We start from the raw sequence: 19,664 nt of genomic DNA on the forward strand, positions 1-19,664 counted from the left end.
GAGCCAGGATCTTCCGAATAAGGAGTGCAGGATGTTACCTTTCACGCTCTGGAAACACACCCTGCTACCTCGGAAACACATGGGCTAACATTAGCAACTTAAGCTAAATTGTGCTAACAGGGCAGGTACAGTTATCAATTAACATTAAACTTACTGAAATATTGCAACAATAGTCCCACTCAGTGTGATTCCCAGAGTTGGGGAGAGCAGCAGGTGAACCAACTGTCAATCTGTCAATCAACGCCCACACGGCAGACATCAAAGCCTACTATAAATATCTTATAAACGGAGCAATAATTTTCCAAAATGACAACTAGCACACTTATGAGAGGGCCAACATTTAGTGATTGAGACCATAGTGACTTGTTGAAAAAAATTATCGAATTTGTATTTCTGGAGAGAAGTTGACACTTTTTGAATGTGAGTCTATTGGAGCCGGGGATTTTTTTGAGCCAGTATCTAGTGGCCATCGTGGCATTGTACTTTAAGGGACCTCTGAATTGGCTTCAGCCTTAAGTCGTGGTAGTTGCCGCTTGTATACCCCTCAATCGACTTCATCTACTTCTGTATCACCTCTGAGTGACTTCGTTCAATTACCAGGATGCCTCTTTACAACCTCAGAATAACATGCTGAAACTTGCTCCATTCAGCTATACAGGAACAACAGCAATAACATTTTACTCTGTTGAGAAAAAAATCTTTTTCCGTGGCTGCGTTGCTCTCTGGTATATAAAATGAGACAATTAGTTGTGGAAAATAGTGGATTGTAAAATTGAAAATATCTGTAATCAGAAATACTGTTGGACACACTGACACCAAAATCTGATCTCTGTCATTTTTCACATGATTGATTTCTTTTTTTTCAAACTCCACTGCACAGATAAACTGGATAAACTGTACCTCAGCCAGTAGTGGCGGAAGTATTCTGATCTTTTACTTGGTGAAGTAAAAGTAGCAGTACCACACTATACCACACTGTAATACTCCATTACAAGTGAAAGTCCTGCATTGAAAATGTTAGCAACTTAGCAAAATGTACCTAAAGTACCAAAAGTGAAAGTACTGAAATGCCAAAAAAACTGATGCATTAATGTGCAAATAGCATTCTGATGTTGTAGTTGATCAAGGTGGAGCTAATGTAAAATATTTTATATACTGTTGGGTAGTTTAATCTATAGTAATAATAATTTATCATATTGTAATCTAAAAACTATAGCTGTGAGATAAAGATAGTGGAATAAAAAGTACAATATTTCCCTCTGAATTGTCTAAGTACCTCAGATTTGTACTTAAGTACAGTACTTGAGTAAATGCACTAAGTTTCATTCCACCACTGACCTCAACATCGGGTCAAGTGGCCACAGAACGCCAAAACCTGTTTTCTCCTTCATGCCAGCAGGGAATTACAGCATTCACATCGGCCTGAAAAGAGCCTTTAAACTGAAATTCTTGAGCTTGAACTCAAGTCTGAGTGGCTTGACACAACAACAAAGAGGGACTGGCCTCTCCTGTATGTAAGAAACTTTCATCCATCCTGGATACAACAACCTGTTTTCTCCTTACAACCTGTAAACTAACAGTTCCCTGAAAAGAGAGAAGACACCAACACTGTGCCAGCTTCTGATATGTAACGCTGGCTCCTCTCTTTCTTTGCTCTAACTCATTTTGGAGCTTTGATGTGGAAGAACAATAGCTTTTTTTTTTAATCAACAACATGTGTCAGCATGTTTGTGTGTATGTATGTGAGTGTGAAAGAGTATGCGTGTGTATTTGGTGGGAGTATTTGTATATTTCTGCCTGATTTAGGTCACATCATAACCTGTCAGGCTAAATCACCTTCTTCTCTTAAGTGTTCCTGGTAACATTTCAAGATATTTAAAGAGCAAAAATCTGCTGAATACAATACCTGCTGCAAGTCTGGGCAGTAAGTTCTACAGTGGCCTAAGGTTTCTTTTTAGCAACTGAAGAGCCACACCTTTTCTCCACCGCAGGCTGAGTGTTTCAAGTTCATTATCACACACGTCTTGAATTTGGGACTGACAGCTCAACACTGCAGGCGAATGAGCGAATGACAACCTTGAGCTGAAGATTCAGATTTAAGAGGTGCAGAAGGTCGTATAAATCCCCCTGTCTTCTTCTGTCATTTCTTTTTCCTCTGGGAAAGCAAAATCCTGCAAAATCCTGCATTTCATTCCCATGGCATTCAATAATTATCTTTTGTCAGTAGCTTCCTGTTTGGATAACCTGGGCACTGAAACATATTTTCCTCAGCCACCATCATAAAGGAAAGTCATTCGGGTCTTGTGACACTTTATGGACAGACACTAACAATATCCAGCTGCTGCTGAAAACGAGGCTCAAAGATCTACAAAGACAACACACACTCAAACACACAGATGTACTCAGATGCATGTATGTATGTAAGCTTTAACTCTTCCCAGAGGGATAGCTGGCAGACAAATTAAAAAAACATCTCAAAAAAGAAGGAAGAAGGGAAGGAAAGAGCAAGAGATGGGGATTCACCAGTGTAATAGAAAAGCATTTAATGTGTAATCATTTAACCAGTAGTCTCTCACTGTGTCTAAATGTGAGGTAAATTTTCAAGCTGAAACACAGAGTTGACATTAAAGTTGTATCCATCAGCTGTTCGTTTCAGTCCAATTACAAAACAGTCCAATTAAACAATTTGTGTCTATAACTACCGGTAGTAAAATCAGGTTTCTAAACAGCTTTGAAAGGCACAGCTGTCACTTTTATGACCAAACAGCAGCGATCAGGTAACCGCGTGCAGAGACTTAAAGAGCATTCCTCAGAGTTCACCTTCCTTCCTCTCTTCCCGCTCAAATCCCCGTGCTTTGTGATCTTAAGAGTACAGTGCTGTGATCAAATTAATGTGTAGAGAACAAAACTGTGCTTGCCCTTAAATGTCACATTTACTCTTCAATCACAGTCTGCCAAGTTAGAGACATTTCTTTCTTTAAGGCAGACAATGCAGCAGTATGAAGAAGATGAAGCTGCATTCAAGGACACTCTTGAATAAAGTTGTTTTTCATTGGATTTAAGGCTGGGAATCGTTTAAAAAATTACAATACTAGTACCAATACCAGTACCCTTAAAATGATACCATTACCAATACTTCATTTGATACCTTTTTTTTTTCTACTTCATTCGATACCCATCATGTGAATGGAAGCATTCAATTGCACCAAAATGCCAACGCTCCTCCCCATCCAAATGATTTTTACACTAACACATTTTGAAAGTGTTCAAATTATTGAAATATTTATTAAGTAACTGTACAATGAAGTATTATCACCACAGACTATATGGGTTGTAGCTGCTGCAATAGTTGGCCAATCACATGTTGCGTTAAATCGAAGAATTCTTGTGATGATTGGCTGCGAGTAAAACCTTACAAATAGTCATTTTTTTCTAGATCTGGATACAAAATGGATCAAATGCAGGTATCGTTTAACTGGAGGAGTTTCAATACTACTTCCTACTGGGTTATTTCGGTCGATACCTTAAAGGTATTGAGTACCGATACCCGGCCCGAAATGGATTGCAAGTGACGTTATCTCACCCTAATGGCAGCGTGCTTCATTTGTTTGAGGAAAAGTAACCTGTTAGGACTGAGCTATGTTTATGAACACATCACTGTCACTTATTGAGATGGGCATTTCTTCAGCATATCATAAAGTACACACAATCATGTGGAATAATGTGTAGTCAAGATAAAGTTGCAAGTGATACATATTTTATTTTCCCACAATTAGTCAACCATGGAAGTTATTTTTCCTTTTCTTTATTTAAACTAAATTCATAAGAGTAGGCAAACAATCACTTGTTATAGTACATTTTTATAAATATGTACAATTTAATATGTTGAAACAAACTCAGCATTTAGTGTTATTTAATTTTTCCAGGCACTCATTCCTGGCTTTTCATTAAAGAATGACAGCAATGACTATAAGGCCTCAGATTCTACACCTGGACATTTTAGGACAATGATGCCGCAAAATTACATCACATTGGGCAGAGTAACACTACTTGATTGAAGCCAGTGCAACAAAGACCTAGGATATCTCCTTGCAGCTTGCTTCATTACAAACATGATCTCAGTATTCAGTTTATTTTGGCAGAAACACAGAGCCACTTAAAGCGGAACTAACTGTCTGCATGTTGGTAAAAGCTGTTCTGTATAAACTATGATTAACATGAGATCCTTTATTTCAATAATCATAAGCAATGCCTCAGTGTTTTCCTTAAACGGAACTGCAACTATTTGGCCAAGCAGAAATACAGCATGAGTCATCTGTACATATGCATATATATATATATATATATATTTTCATAGATACACTATAGCTACCACTCCCACTTCTGCAATTAACTTGCTATAAGTTTCAGATTTGGCATTTGAGAGGTAGTGGTTCTGCTGTAGCATGGTTGATTCAGATTTAAACATACTGGTGTTCATGATTGAATCCCACTTCCTTCTTTACAGTTTCATATGCTCTTAAATGTTGCTACAATGTATTTATTGCATGAGTGTATTTATAACTATAGCATGAGAAAACGAACCAGTCCCTTTTTCAGTTCCTCCTTCATTTCTTGGTAAATGCAGTGCCCGTTCAAAACGCGCCAGTTCAAAGCAGGCCGATTTCTCAACACCTGGAGAGAGTTGTGCCCGTCCCTTAAATGTCTCTCATGCAGGCTATCAGTAGACATTACAATTTACCGATGCTCCTTAAACGCCTCACACGCAGAATACCTGGAGACTACAACTTTGTGTTGAGCTGAGATTGACTGGATGAACTGTAACGCCCGTTCAAATCATCCTGCACTATGTCTTGAACATGTATGTTCAAGACAAGTATGTATGTAATCCCACCTCCGGCCACAATGTGGGTTGCAATGGCAACTGTCCGTATTTCCGCTCATTGACTCTACGGGCAGAAGAAGAAGCAAATCAACATTGTTTATGAGGTATTTTTATATGTTTCTCGAGAACCACTCATCCAAACAACTTCACGCATCGAAAATGCACTTCCTCGATTCCTAATCAATCCACCTGCCAGGTATGAAGTAGATCAGATGAACGGTTCTCCAGATATGCGAAGGACAAACCCTGTAAATCCAAACATAATTTTTACTTAGACGATATCTATATTCCTCTCTCTAGCAAACACATACTGTGTATTTAATATGCATTTCAAACTATCTGAAGGCTACCTGAAGACATATAAACTTAGTAATTTATAGGCAAATAATTCTTCTCGAGATGTCCCATGTGTGAACATTAACATTTTATAAAGAACAGCAATACTTACAAAGAAAAAAGGACAAATGTCATCTTGCCACATCCATATGCCCATGCGTCTATGAGGCCTATAGCAGAGGTGGGATATCAGGAAAATAAGTCCCGTATTGTCATGAGAGACAACACACACACGTAAGTATTACCACAGTGCATCGAGGGATTGAGTCACTGCATTACTTTGCCAGGCAGTGTAACTAAATAAGTCCCCAAGCTAAAATATTTACCAGCCTCAGTCCAGCTGGAGTGCAGGGCCAATACTCCACATCAAAGATTCAACTAATGAGATGAAGCGGCACACTGGCTGTGGTGATTGTTATGAGCTCTGCAAGTTTTTAATCTGTATAATAGTATATACACATGCCATTTCTGCAACAACTCTGTTTGCTTCCAAGTCCATTATTAATACATTTGATGACCTGATTTATGACCCTAATGGATTTTTAATGAGGTTATTAATTATAGATATACTAGCAAGCATAGGTATTCTTATGCAACCTGTTGATGAAGCATTAGGAGCTTTCATATATATATATATGTAGCTAATGTGTGAAAAAACAGACCTCAATCACAACTTACTGACATTTTCTGACCACAGACTGAAAATCCCACTTTGCCCACGTGGATGGATACACTGTAAATACACTGGAAGTTTCTAAGCATGGCTAAAAATCTATAAATTAGTGCTGAAATGATTAATTTGCTGCTATTCTGTGTTTAACATCATTAATTGTGTACATTTGGGTTTTGGACTTTTGGTCAGACACAGAAGCAATTTTCACCTTCGCCTTGAGCTCTAAGAAATCATTTGGTAGCCCTTAAAGTACCCCTCTCATCCAAAAAGACAACAAGAGTTGGACACTTGAAGGCTCTTTTCACATTCATCTGCTAAAAGTCGAAAGTTTCTCTATGCTCATCTTAAAACTGAGTTTAAGGTATGTACACACGAGCATGATTTGTGACATCACAACTAGTCTGGAGCCAATCCTGGTCCTGTATGCAACTTAGTGATGTGGAAACTTGAAATCTATGGTTCACATACACTGAGAATGGACTTTACAGTGAATTAGGAAACATCTTGTGTCCAGCAGTTAAACTTTTGTAATAAAAAATATTTGCATATTTATAGATTCTGAATTTTTTCAATGAGGAAGAAGGAAAAGAACTAGATCATTTAACTTTTTTGTGGAAAAACAATATCAGGCACAAATGATTATTGTATCAGTATTTTATATGTTTTAAAACATATCTGCAGGGGATCTTTAAAATATCAAACTGCAGACCTGCCAACACTGAACGAATTTTTTGAGTACCATTTCAGTGACTTTGATGTGTCAGATGCAAATCACTGCTGTTCGCACAATGAATTATTGTACATGATTTGCAAACATACGAATAACAATACATCATTTGCATACATGCAGCAGTCAAACAGGCAAAAATGTGAGGGATGCACTGACATGAAAATTCTTGATAACAATGACAGCTTGTTTCACCTGCTTAAACATAGCTTACCGAGGAGAACAATTTCATTTAGCCTAAATACTAACCTACCACTACTGCCGCAATTATACAGTTTCTATTGTTTACATCTCCACAATCATCAAAGTTTAAGCCAATTAGATTTTTGAAAATACGATTTTCAGCTAATTTGAAAAGATGATGACTGGCTGTAAAACCCAAACCAGCCTAAACAGACTATTTTGTGGCTACAATAGAATAAATATTTCAGAGCTGGTTAACACAACTGTTCTCATTATGGGTGGTCTATTACTTGATGGTATGATGACCTACTAACAATTCAGGCTGAATATGAACGTGGATGTTGAAACAGTAGAAGTAATCACGTTCCTCCTTACATATTGTACTTAATGTGCAATGAGGGGTGTTTCCTTTCCTTGAATTTTCCTAGGGTAGGCAACGTTATGGACTACTGAGCCAAAACATACACACACCTCCCGGTAACTTTCTAGGTGATGTTATTTCTGCAGCACGTGCACTCCCTTTTTTTCATCCTGACATGATCTGGTCCTCTCATTACGTTTATAGGTTTGGCTGCAATAATAATTATGAATACAGTACTATGATTTAACATACCTAGTATGTTTAACAATCTGCGACACACGGACAATAGTACTTAACGTTACTTTGCCAACTTAAATGCCTGCACAAAGCACCTAGCTTGCAAATAAAGTAACATTAGGCTAACATTATTAACGTTAAATATTTTCCCTTGGTTGGCAGATCTGCATTAACTTAACTAATTTCACAATTTCAACTTTCCCAGTCCATTTACCAAAGGAATTAAAAGAACCTTCTTCACTTGAGGAACCAGCCAGCAAGAGTGAGGAGGAGGAATGAGAGGGATAAAATCAATGTCGTGTTGCTATTGATAATCAATTTGCATGAATCATGATCCCTGCTTCATATTTGGGTAAAGGTAGGGTAGCAATGAATCTGGCGCTATGATTGGTCATTGTACCAGCGTATTTTGATGTCAAAATGTGTACCTGCTACGCAAAAAGCGTAGCGGTTGGCAGGTCTGAAATTGTGTTAAAGCCTCTCAAACTGTTTAAGTTGTACAGTCTTATTACAAAAATCCAGCGGTTTGCAACAAACGATCAGTTACACAAGACAGTGATTCTTCACTTTTGGTTTTTCCAAAACAAACACATCATTTTGATCCAGAATGGTGTTAAAAGTCAGTGACTGCATGTTCATGTGTATAAGAGAGAGTATACCCTGACAAAAGCAAGGCAACAATAGCACCAGAGCTGGGCTGAGTCGTGCCCTAATTTTCTTCTCCTACATCCTACGTCACAGCTAGAGGAAGACCCCCAACCCCCACTGTGCTGTACTGCAGTGGCAACACACACACACACACACACTTTGACTGAGCACACACATCTTATCATAAGCAGAAATGTACTTGTAATGGTAAACACACATGTTGTATGATCTCTGTGCAAATCCAGAATATTCATACTAATAGAGAATATGCTTTATGCATAAAAACACACACATACACACCAATCTTTCTTCTTTGTTCACATACGATGTATTCAGGGGAATGCCTTCAGACGGAGTGACACCCTCCTCACTCCCCCCCCCCCCCCATCACTTCCATCCTCTCTACAACCTAGATTGCTCTACTCCAAGCTCCTCTACTGGTGGGTAAAAAAAATAAGGCCATGTTGGTTTTTTTAACACTATTGTGAAAGACAGCAACACCCCCACACACTCTTTCTCTATTACACACTCTTTCTTTCTTTCGCCCCTTGGCACATACTCTTCTTTTGCTCAGGACCTTTCAAAAGACGGTTCACTCCCTCCATCAGCTATAATTGAGAATTAGTTATGGTGCAGTGTGCATTTGTGTTTGTGTGCGTGTGTGTCTGAGACCCTCATCTATCAGCAGAGTTGACAGTTGAGCCACTGAATGACTGCTATTACCCTCCGTATGTTTCACCAACAGCACAGTGGGTGGCTGCAGCAAAACAGACAGAAGGTAAAGAGAGAAGAAGATTGAGAGAGAGAGAGAGACACGGATTGCAACAGTGCATGGTCAGTTTCAGGGAATTCCCACTTCTCTTTCTGTGGGACACTTACACACACGCCCTCTGTTAGGGTAATGGCTTGCTTGGAGGGTTGCTAGGGGCAGTTAAAGGTTCAATTTGAAGTCAGAGTAAACGCCTGAAAACTAGGCCATAATCAAGATGGCGCTAATGGGTGGAGGGCTGTTTTTAACCAGTCACAGGCCGCACGCCACACAGCGCACGATTTGTGTGCTTTTAGGGTCAAGCTTTTGATATATGTACTGTACTTAAAGCTATTTTTGGGACAACTAGCTTTTCAGATTTACTATGTTATTTTCAAACAGAAGTGGTTCCTAGAGAGTAATTTTAGTTTTGGAGCTATGTTTATAAAAGTTTAGGTATCAACTATTTCTCCAATGGGCCAACGTCTACAGGCATTGTTTTATTGGCTCGATCTGCTCTGTCCATCATGACCAATATAGAGTGCTAAAATGGTCTTTGAAACTTTACTGTTCAGTCTGGGCGTTTTGTCCAAATTAAACCAGACAGACTTCCTCTTCAGGCAACAGCTATCTATAAATCAAGACTATTTTAAATAAGTTAACTTTGAGTTTTCCTGCTTAAATAAACCCTTGAATAATTCCTTAAATTCTACAATATTTTACTTTTTAACTACCTGATCAATTATCAAAACACTTGCTGTCAATCAACTACAAGAGTAATCGACTGATCATTGTAGCTCTTAATAATATATAGGAGTCATTTAATACATGTATGTAATATGTATGTACGTCCTTTTCTCCTTCTTTGTCTTTATCTGTTTCTTATCGCTGTATCTGCATCCTGATATGTTAATACATCTGGTAGCATCATCTCATCAGCTTGTTGAAGGTTAGGATACATACACACTCAGATTACACACTGTAGGCCACATACGCAGCGCACACAGAGGTCGCTCAGTCTCATCTCATAAATACTTGTTAAGGAATGTACTATATCCGTATTTAGAGCATATATGTGCAAACGTGCGTAAGATTACACATGTACATGAAGCCAACACTAACAGGAGACTCCGCTGCACCCTGAGCTGCCTCCTCTCATGTTTCATGCTTCAAGGCCCTAAAAACACAATTTAATGGTTGAGGAAAATGATCGATCGCTATGACGATAATGTCATGCTTTTACTGTGACACGTGTGTGTCTGTATGTGTGTGCGTGTGTGTGTGTGTAACTGTGCATGACAATGTGATTATTATTCTATGTGTTTATGGTGGAGATGACTCTCAGACTGACACATTACTGAGTCGAGGAAGCAGCGCTGTCAGTACGATGACCTCATTGTGAAAAACTCACCATGACAGCTGAGCCATGGGACTCCAAAACAGGACCACACGTTGTATTTGTATAGTTACAGGTTGTACCGTAGGATTGTTTTATTACTGCGATCATGAACTGTGCTATTGATCATCTGCGTAAATGATCTACTGATTGAGAGACTACCACTGGTCTGCTTGACTTTTGGCTGAGTTGTTGGGAGTTTTTTAAGCTGACATTGGTATTTTTGGACTGCACTGATAACAGATGTTTTGTACCAAATATTCACTGTATTTTAATGTTTCCTTTTACATGTCTAAAGGTCAAAAAATTACAAAAATTCTGTGTTTTACTCAGAATTCATTATTCAGTTGAGTCAAAAAGCAGCTATGACACAATATTATATATATTATAATTAATATATAATACATATATAGTATGTATATATAAAAAGGTCTACAGTAGCACTCAGACGTTGTGAATAGACGATGTGCTAAGCGAAGTGGCTTGAACTTAAAGTAACTCAGACACTCTTCACACTTTCAGCTGAAAACACAATCACTGTGTGTCGGTGCCACATAAACTGTCTAAACACGGTGACTTGTTTCCCTCACCGCAGCAGTGAATGCTCAGCTAGTAATAAAGGTTTCTTTGGCTGACTGAGCCATGTCATGTTAGAGGTGGAGCAGGGAACCAAACATTACTACTGGCTCCATAATAACAAACTAGATCTGCCCTTAAATGACATCTGGCTAACACACTTTTAGACTCACACACATTTGTGTCTGTGTGTGTGTATGTGTGTCACATAACTGCATATTCAAGGGAGACTTTGTGGTTTTTAAAATCTATATCGAAACAGCTTTTGTGTGTGTGTGTGTGTGTGTGCACAGGCATTTGTCTGGTTGTGTGCGTGCACGTCTAGATGTTTGCATAAACCATTGACACCCACAAACAGGATAGAGGTGCTATAATTGCCGATGGTGGTGAGAGTCTCGCTATGTGAAATATATGAAATGACACGAATGAGAAAAAGTACCTCTTGACATGTCAAAACTACTGATTCACTCGCATAAGAGGAGAAGAAGGGAGAAGCAAAAACATCCATTACCTCATATCATTCATCGGCTGATAACGGATTATAACATATTTACTGTATCAGATATTCAAAATTGTTTCATTTGTATTTTTATTTACAGATAATATTTATAATAATTGTCCTCTTTACTTTTTCTGTTATATTTCCTGTTACTTTCATCTGATTGATGAACATTATATGCAGCACAGTAGGTGCAGTCTGTGCATTTTACCTCCGTGCTTTCTGCACTTGGCAACATTAATTATTTAAAGAAACCAACATCAGCGACAAACAGCTTCACACTGACTGCACCCCAGATGAATCCATAACATAACATACAGACCAAATCTTGAGTTTTTTTTCTGGAAATTTCTGGAAATTCAATGGATTCAAGTGTTTAAAGATAAAATGAGGATATATGGGAATGTTTGTTTTTGGTAGAAAATTAAATTGAAATTGAAATTAACCTGATAAATCAACATACTACAACGTGTTGATGCAAAAATCCTATAAATCCAGTGTTGCCATAAAGCAGTCCAACTTATTGAATTAAAACAATGCAATGGCCTAAAACACTCACAGAAAAAGCTATATCTATATCATCAACAAGTCATCATAAGATATTATTTGTCAGAAGAAGAATATCGTCAGAATAATATTCTGATAATTAAGTGAAATCAAATCAAATCATCATATCACCCTATACAGGCCGTGTACACTGAACTGTACTGATAAACCCAGACAGGACGGAGACATAATGACGGGCTTCAGTCCACAGTGGCACTGTTAGGATCTGAGTAACATGGCACATGGTGGTTGTAAATGTTTCGCTCTCTCCTTCTGTGGTAGCATACATGTAGTCATTACAACAAAAACACATGTGAAAGCTGTCAGGAGACTTTGGGCAACCTCCTCCAGCAGCAATTAGCAACTTTAAAAAAAAAAAAAAAAATCCCAGGACAGACCTGACAGGAAAGACGTGTCACAACTCACTGAGTCTCGTCTCATGTACCAGCAAAAGCCCGTACTACTGTGTAGCACAGGTATAAAAAGATTAACTAGGAAAATGTGCTGACTTGCTCTTTCTAGGCAGCACCCTGTTACAATAGCACAGAACAAGCAAATGACTCTCTCTCTCTCTCTCTCTCATCCCAACCTCAGCGAATCAGACCATGCTGTTTGATTTCTAGATCTCGCCAATGGACAAAAACAGATGTGTCTTTATAGCAACACATCAGCTGACAGAGCTTTGTGGTGACAGAGAACAGAGCTAGTTTGTTTTTAAAAAAAAAAAAAAAAAGGTACAGTCGATGACACGGGGGTGGAAAGTTCAGGTTAACTGGTAGCCTGGTCTGTCCTGGACCTCCCACGATTTTTCTTCTTTTCGTTTCTAGACCAGTGTGAATAATAATATACTACCTACCAAAACACAAGAGCATCAACAGTATCAGGAGTGTCCATGCATGTACCATGTTGCATCATGCAAAGTAAACACAAATTTAACCCACAAGTTGAAACGGCAGCCGATCCTGTAGCTACGGAAATGAAAAGACTTGCAGTAAATAGGCTTTCAATGCTGGTGACACAATTTCTTCTGTCTATTTTCAAGCCAAAACAATGAAAAAAGTCTATTTTTGAGCCAAAACAATGAAAAAAGACGTAATGCTTGACAGGTTGAAGACATAAGAAAATAGATCCATGTTCAACTTGACAATAAATATGTAGTAAAACACACTGAATCACTTTCATCTTGTGAGAGGATACTGACTAGCTGATATGACTAGCTCTTATAGGCTTATAGATAAGATTGGACATCGGGTCTATCCCTAATCAATAGAACTTCTGATACTTGGAGGCATGGCCGCTGTAAAAAGTGTCATTAATATTCTCACAGCAATATCTGACAAAAGTACATTCATCAGATAAATACGAGAATAACATGACTGTTATATGTTTTAGTTTGTTTTTGTGTGGTTAAGTTTAGTTAAAATGATCTTGGATGATGTGAGTTGAAGTTATTTTATCTTAAGTTAGCCTTTATTCTTCTGGTGTTATGGTTTTTAAGTCATGGTGCACATAGTGTAATATAACAAGAACAACCCAGACTGAGTTGACAAGATCACCATATTTTGCACATCACATTAGAATATTGGATTTGTCTTTACACACATTTTCCAAGAGTGAAGAATGAACGTAAGATAAGCAGCAAACCCGGACATGAAATACAACTTCAGAGAAATAGATCCAGTCCTCTCATGGATTCAAGCGGAGGTCAGATTCTTCCTGAACCTTAACAACAGCAAAGGCTCACCTAACTTAAACCATCTTAAGTCTTATTGTACCTAAACATATCAATTTTTATATTCAATTTTGATGTTTATGATTAAACTGAGCCTTCCCATTACCCTGGTACCCAGCCGCCCAGCTTTTCATTCATACTGTATTTATCAAATAACAAAAAAAACTGGTTTTCCACATTCTGACTCACCTCATAAACAGTCGAGAGGGCAAAACAAGCTACTCCCTCGTGTCTTTTATAACAGCTATTTTACAGGATGAACTTTAGTAGTCAAAAACCTTTATCAACATTAAACGACATCGCAGCCTTTGACGCACTCGTGCACATACCAGCACTCATCGGTGTGAGTGAATGCCATCTAAATGCCTCCTAATGTAGGCTGAGGAGAACAAATGTGCTGACAGCTCCAGAGGACACTGTGCACCGCTCCACTCAAATTCACCCAACTTGCCTCTTCACCTCTGTTATGTGCCTTATCAGTGGCGCACAGAGTGGCAAGCAAGAGTGTCAGGGTTTCATATGATTTCAGTGTAAATGAGATAAGACCTCCAGAGCAGTTGAGATGTCTCTTTCTCTTTGACACACACACACACACCTGGAGGCATCTCAACTTTTGTCAAAGCTTTCTGTAACCCATTCCCAGTCCATAATTTGGGCAGTATGTATGAATGTCAGTGAGTTAATAGTGCAAAAAGACTCATTTCTCTCACACACACTTACTTTTCAAAGCCTGGATCAGCGCCTTGCCGTCTTTAATCAGCTCCTTGATGAACTTATTGGTCTTGTCCAGCTCCAGTTCGTGGGACTTGAGTCTCTCCCTAAACTGCGGGCTGTCCAGGTAGCAGTCACTGAACTCTAGGGCAGGAAGTCCCATCTTCTTCTTCTTCTTCTTCTTCTTCTTTTTAGACACAACCTGGACCACCCGGCAAAAAGCTCCGAGCAGGAGACGGAGGAGCAAGAGGAGAAGGAGGAGGAGAGAAATCCTTGACGTGAGGTACTACTGCTGCTGCTGCTGCTGCTGGAAATGATGGAAAATCCAATTACAACATATAAACAACCCGGCGGAGATGTATCCAACAGAAAGGACTACCTAGCTACATAACCTTCTTTTTTTTAGGTAAACATTCAAGTTGACACAAGCAGGACTGTTCCTATTTCTTTCAGAATAGCAGCAGCAGCATCCAATTCAATGAAATAAAAAGTCACAGCAGACTAGCAGGAGTGTTGGCGGGGTTTTAAAGAAAAGTGTCCACTTGCTCAGGTGAACCGGTGCTGCATTCCTCTCGACCAAGTCATTCTGGACCGGACAGAGTCAGACAGAGGCGAGGAAGGTGGTGCAAAAAAAAACAAAAACAAAACTAGGCTCGTAAATGCGGTATCTTCCCTGGGCGGTTTTAAATGCACTGCTTTCTCCCCTGCCCTGCTCAGCTCAGCGCCGCAGACCGTAATCAACCTACCCCAACACGGATAATCCCCTGATTGACGTCTCTCTCGGCCAATGAAGAGGCCGGATTGAAGAGCTGACCGTTCGGGGCGGTGAGCTGCTCAAGAACAGAGATGAGAAAAAATAGATGAGGTCTCACTCTGGTGTCGTTTATACAAACGCTTAAGACTGCATAAAAACTGTAGATAATAAAAATAAATGTGACAGGAGAGGTAAGGAAGCCACAGGCTTTTACAACGGACCTCCATTCAATTTAATGAGAAAAACAAAAAAACAAATAACAAAAAAGGAAAAAGATATAAGCTAACATAATTATGGAAAATACAACAAAAAATAAATGACAACAAAAAGCACAAAAATGGACAGAAAAACTAAACAATCAATAGACAATAATCCAATGAAAACAAAGAAATATATGAGAAACGATACAAGGAAAAAGAAGAAAAGAATGGACATCAAGTCTATCTCTTTCAGGGCTGAAAAGGTCATAAAGGGTCAACTAAGGCTGTCTCATTTCAAAGATTCCTCCAAATGAGAAATATAATGTCTACAGCCACACTAGCTGCTCTGTGAGGCTGTACGTTGGCACAAAGGTGCTTTGAGTGACAAACATGCATTCAGGTTCACCATGATAATTTAGCCTGTTAGCATGCTAACATCTGCTAAGTAGTACTAAACACAAAGTACAATTGAGGTTGATGGGAACATCATTAGCTTTAGATATTTGGTCATGCGAGTAGGTTGGGCATATTGAAATTTTGACCTTATGATGGTGCTTGATCAAAAGTCCGGGGCAGGCCTACACCAGAGTAATTAGAACTGATCCTTTAAGGATCTTAAATACCTGCAGCAAATTTTATGGCAATCCACCCAATAGTTCTCAACATATTTCAGTCTGATCCACACATGTCAACCTTATGATGGCGCTATAGAGGAAATGTCAGGTGATCACCAAAATCAATGGTATTCATCCTCTGAAGACCGTGAATGTGCAAATTGGATAATTCACCCGATCTGCATGAAGCAAAGTGGTGGACAGACTGACATAACCATCCATGTCACTAGCAAAAGAGGTCCCCAGTGAGATTTGAGCCAGATTCATGGTTTAAGTCGGACTGAGGACCATTGTACTGTAGCACTGTAAACCTCAGTATCATGAAACAATTGCCCACTTAGCACTAAATTTATCACTTTGATGTCGGACGTTCAGGACAATTTGCTGGTAATAAACATTTCTGACTTGATAAGTTTCCCTGGACTGCCTGAATGCACAATTAACTTGGTTCAGGCAAGATCTGTTTTCATTTGCCTCAATCCAACCGGTCAAGGCAGACGGCCGCCCACCTAGAGCCCGGTTCTGCTTGAGGTTTCTTCCCGTTAAAGGGGAGTTTTCCCTTGCCACTGTCGCCAAGTGCTTGCTCATGGAGGAATTGTTGGGTCTTTGTAAATTAAAGAGTACGATGTTGACCTGCTCTATATGAAAAGTGCCCTGAGATAACTTTTGTTATGGTTTGGCACTATAGAAATAAAACTGAATTGAACTGAAATTCAATTTGGGAAAGAGGAGGACCATTCATGGGCTGAGGATGTTACAATCAACATTTACCCCGTTGTATATGCATGTACACCAAGATAAAGTGGAAGCTGAGCTAAATCAGCTGTGAACAAACTAGGTCACAAATATGTGTGCAGTAAAAGTGTGTTCTTGGGGTTGGAGCTCATGTGGAACAAGCAAAAAAATTGCACACATCTGTCAATCAAGCAAACATGGACCCAGTTAAAGCAGTTAATATCATCTTGATGAATTTTGCCACAGAATAAAAAGGTTGAAAGTAACTAAAGCCTCTAAGTTATGAAACATTTGAAGTCAGTTAGTTGTAGCAGTGCATAAGGACAGAATAGAGTGCATGTTAATACAGAATTCATGCCAGCAAGTACGGTCAAATGTATGTTGAGTATTACATCTTCACGAGTATAGACAATCTTTGCCGGTAGCGGGCTGGGAGTGTGGTTGGTGGGAGCAGATGCTGATGTCATTTCAACCAGAGCGGGGAATTTCTGCTGAGGATATCTGCGTTGGATTAAAGCCTCCACCGCTCTCTGTCGCCCTCTGTTGGCACAATGCTACACTGCAACAGATTTTTTTTTTTTTATTTAGTCAACATTTAAGTGACTTTTTGTACTTGCAAATTGTTGTGATTGATATTTTTTGATTGATAATTGTTGGTCATTTTAATTTAAAGTCTAATTGTGTGAAACTGGACCTGTTTTTATTATTAGAGCAGATTCAGAAGGCCTAAATTGTATTGATCATATATTGCACTGACTGATTTTAGTTACTCCCCGCTGCTGTCTCACCATTAAGCTGATGACACATTTGGGTGATTTGTTAACATCGCATGCATGTCATTGGCACATGTACAGTTTGTGTTTGCGGTTTTTCTCTGAAAACAGTTCAGATTTAGATCTGACACTTCCTCTGCCAAACCAGAACACAGCGCCTGGTCGCTTGCTCATTTCTCCATCTGCCACAGTGTGGTGTACAGAGATAGCCATTTACAGGAAGTTGTAGCTGTTGTTTGTGTATGTTGTCAAAGATATGAGAGGCTAGTTCAAGAACCAGAATTAACCAGTTTATTGTCAAGTACATATGGGAAACAGACTGTTGCATGATTTATCGCCCTGAGCTTTAACTTTGGCTCCTATTTTAAATGAAAACACACTTTTAAAAAGGTGAAAGTTGGTCTGATAGCACTAAAATAAAACAATATGACATTTTAAAGAATAGCAGCCTAAATCAAATTGTTCAGACCATAATTTTATCATGTTATATCTGAAACAGAACACATGTTGTCATTTGACATGCTGGAAGAATGTAATATGTGCATGGAAAACATGCTCTTTTTTCCCCATAAGCCATCTTGACTCAAAATGCCAATCTGTTTTACTACAAAATACATGTCAACAACTCATGTTCAGCCATCACACACAATTAGTCTCGGTATGAGCTCATGCTCTGTAGTTGATTTATGTTGAAGAAACTGTCTCCAATCCTAAAACAAGTCCGTAGTGAGGCCTGTGTTCAGACATACAGCGCTTTTATTCACCCCCCTTGGATGTTTCCACTTTTTGCAGTGTTACAACCTGGAATTCAGATTGATTTTATTGGGCTTTTTTACCGTTTTGATTAACACAGAGTGCATAATGCTTTGAAGGTGCAAAATACTATGAGATCCCCCCCAACCACCAACCAACCACCCCTGAGTCAAAACTTGGTAGAACTACCTTTCACTTCAATTACAGCGGCAAGTCTTTTGGGGTATGTCTCTACCAGCTTTGCACATCTACAGACTGCAATTTTTGCCCATTCTTCTTGGCAGAATAGCTCATGCTCAATCAGATTGGATGGAGACTGTCTGAACAGCAATTTTCAAGTCTCTCCACAGTTTCTCATTGGATTGAGGTCTAGGCTTTAACTGGGCCATTCAAAGACATTAACATTCTTTGCCTTAAAACATTCCAGTGTAGTTCTGGCTGTAGGGTCATTGTCCTGCTGGAAGGTGAACCTCTGCCCCAGTCTCAAGTCTCTTGCAGACTGAAACACATTCTCTTCAAGAACTGCCCTGTATTTGGCTCCATCCATCTTGCCCTTAATCCTGACCAGTTTCCCAGTACCTGCTGATGAAAAACATCCCCACAGCATGATGCTGCCACCACCGTGTTTCACTGTGGGGATGGTGTGCTCATGGTGATGTGAAGTGTTGGGTAGTTTGTTGAGTACCTTCTTCCACATGTTTGCTGCGTCTCCCTCATGGCTTGTGGCAAACTGTAAACAGGATTTCTTATGGCCTTGTGTTAGCATTGGCTTTCTTCTTGTCACTCTTCCATAAAGGCTAGATTTGTGGAGTACACAACTAATAGTTGTCCCGTGGACAGATTGTCCCAACTGATCTGTGGATCATTTCTCCAGAGTTACCATTGGACTTGGAGTGGATGGCCCTCTCTTGGTAGATTTGCTGTTGTACCATATTCATTCCATGTTCTAATGATGGATTTAATGGTGCTCCATGAGATATTCAAAGCTTGGGATATTTTTCTATAAGCTAACTCTGCTTTGTACTGCTCTACAGCTTTATCCCTGACATGTTTGGTGAGCTCCTTGGTCTACACGATGCTGTTTGTTTAGTAATGTTCTCAAACATACTCTGAGGCCTTCAAGGAACAGGTGTATTTATATTGAGATTAAATTACATACAGGTGGACTCTATTTAACTAATTATGTGACTTCTGAAAGCAATTGGTTGCACCTGATCTTAGTTAGGGGTTTCACAGCAAAGGGAGTGAATAGATATGTACCCAACACTTTTCAGATTATTATTTGTAAATAATTTTGAAAATCCAATAAAATCCATTTTAACTTGCTGTTGTAACTTGACAAAATGTGGGAAAGTCCAGAGGGGAGGAGGGGATTAGTGTTAGTGAATTATTTCATGATAAAAGTGCTGTTCTTCTAAAGTGACTTCCCTGTAAATGAGGCTGAGTTAAAAAAGAATTTACATTCATTTCAGTGTGATTGAATAAAGATGGTGGCTTTAATCAATATCACTGGTAAGATGCTTTATGGCCATCAAGTTTAATTATATTTCCTTGCCCTTCTCTGATTTCATACTCTG

The 19,664-nt window shown here is 39.1% G+C and overlaps 1 protein-coding gene across 2 annotated transcripts in view; it reads right to left on the minus strand.

Annotated features, from left to right (window-relative positions):
- The window catches only part of LOC122995042 (rho GTPase-activating protein 26-like), a 115,732-nt gene extending 96,545 nt beyond the window's left edge, over positions 1-19,187 (minus strand). The window contains exons 1-3 of one of the 2 annotated variants that reach the window (XM_044369980.1): positions 18,968-19,187; positions 15,005-15,088; positions 14,268-14,565 (exon numbers count right to left, since the gene is read on the minus strand). In XM_044369980.1, coding sequence (XP_044225915.1) covers positions 14,268-14,421 — 154 coding nt within the window. In that variant the 5' untranslated portion in view covers positions 14,422-14,565; positions 15,005-15,088; positions 18,968-19,187. Of the gene's footprint in view, positions 1-14,267; positions 14,566-15,004; positions 15,089-18,772 lie in introns of both variants that reach the window. The other variant, XM_044369979.1, reaches the window with a different exon arrangement.
- Positions 19,188-19,664: the final 477 nt, after the last annotated feature.

The sequence above is a fragment of the Thunnus albacares genome, chromosome 13 (genome assembly GCF_914725855.1).
Source record: "Thunnus albacares chromosome 13, fThuAlb1.1, whole genome shotgun sequence".
Classification (NCBI taxonomy): Eukaryota; Metazoa; Chordata; class Actinopteri; order Scombriformes; family Scombridae; genus Thunnus; species Thunnus albacares.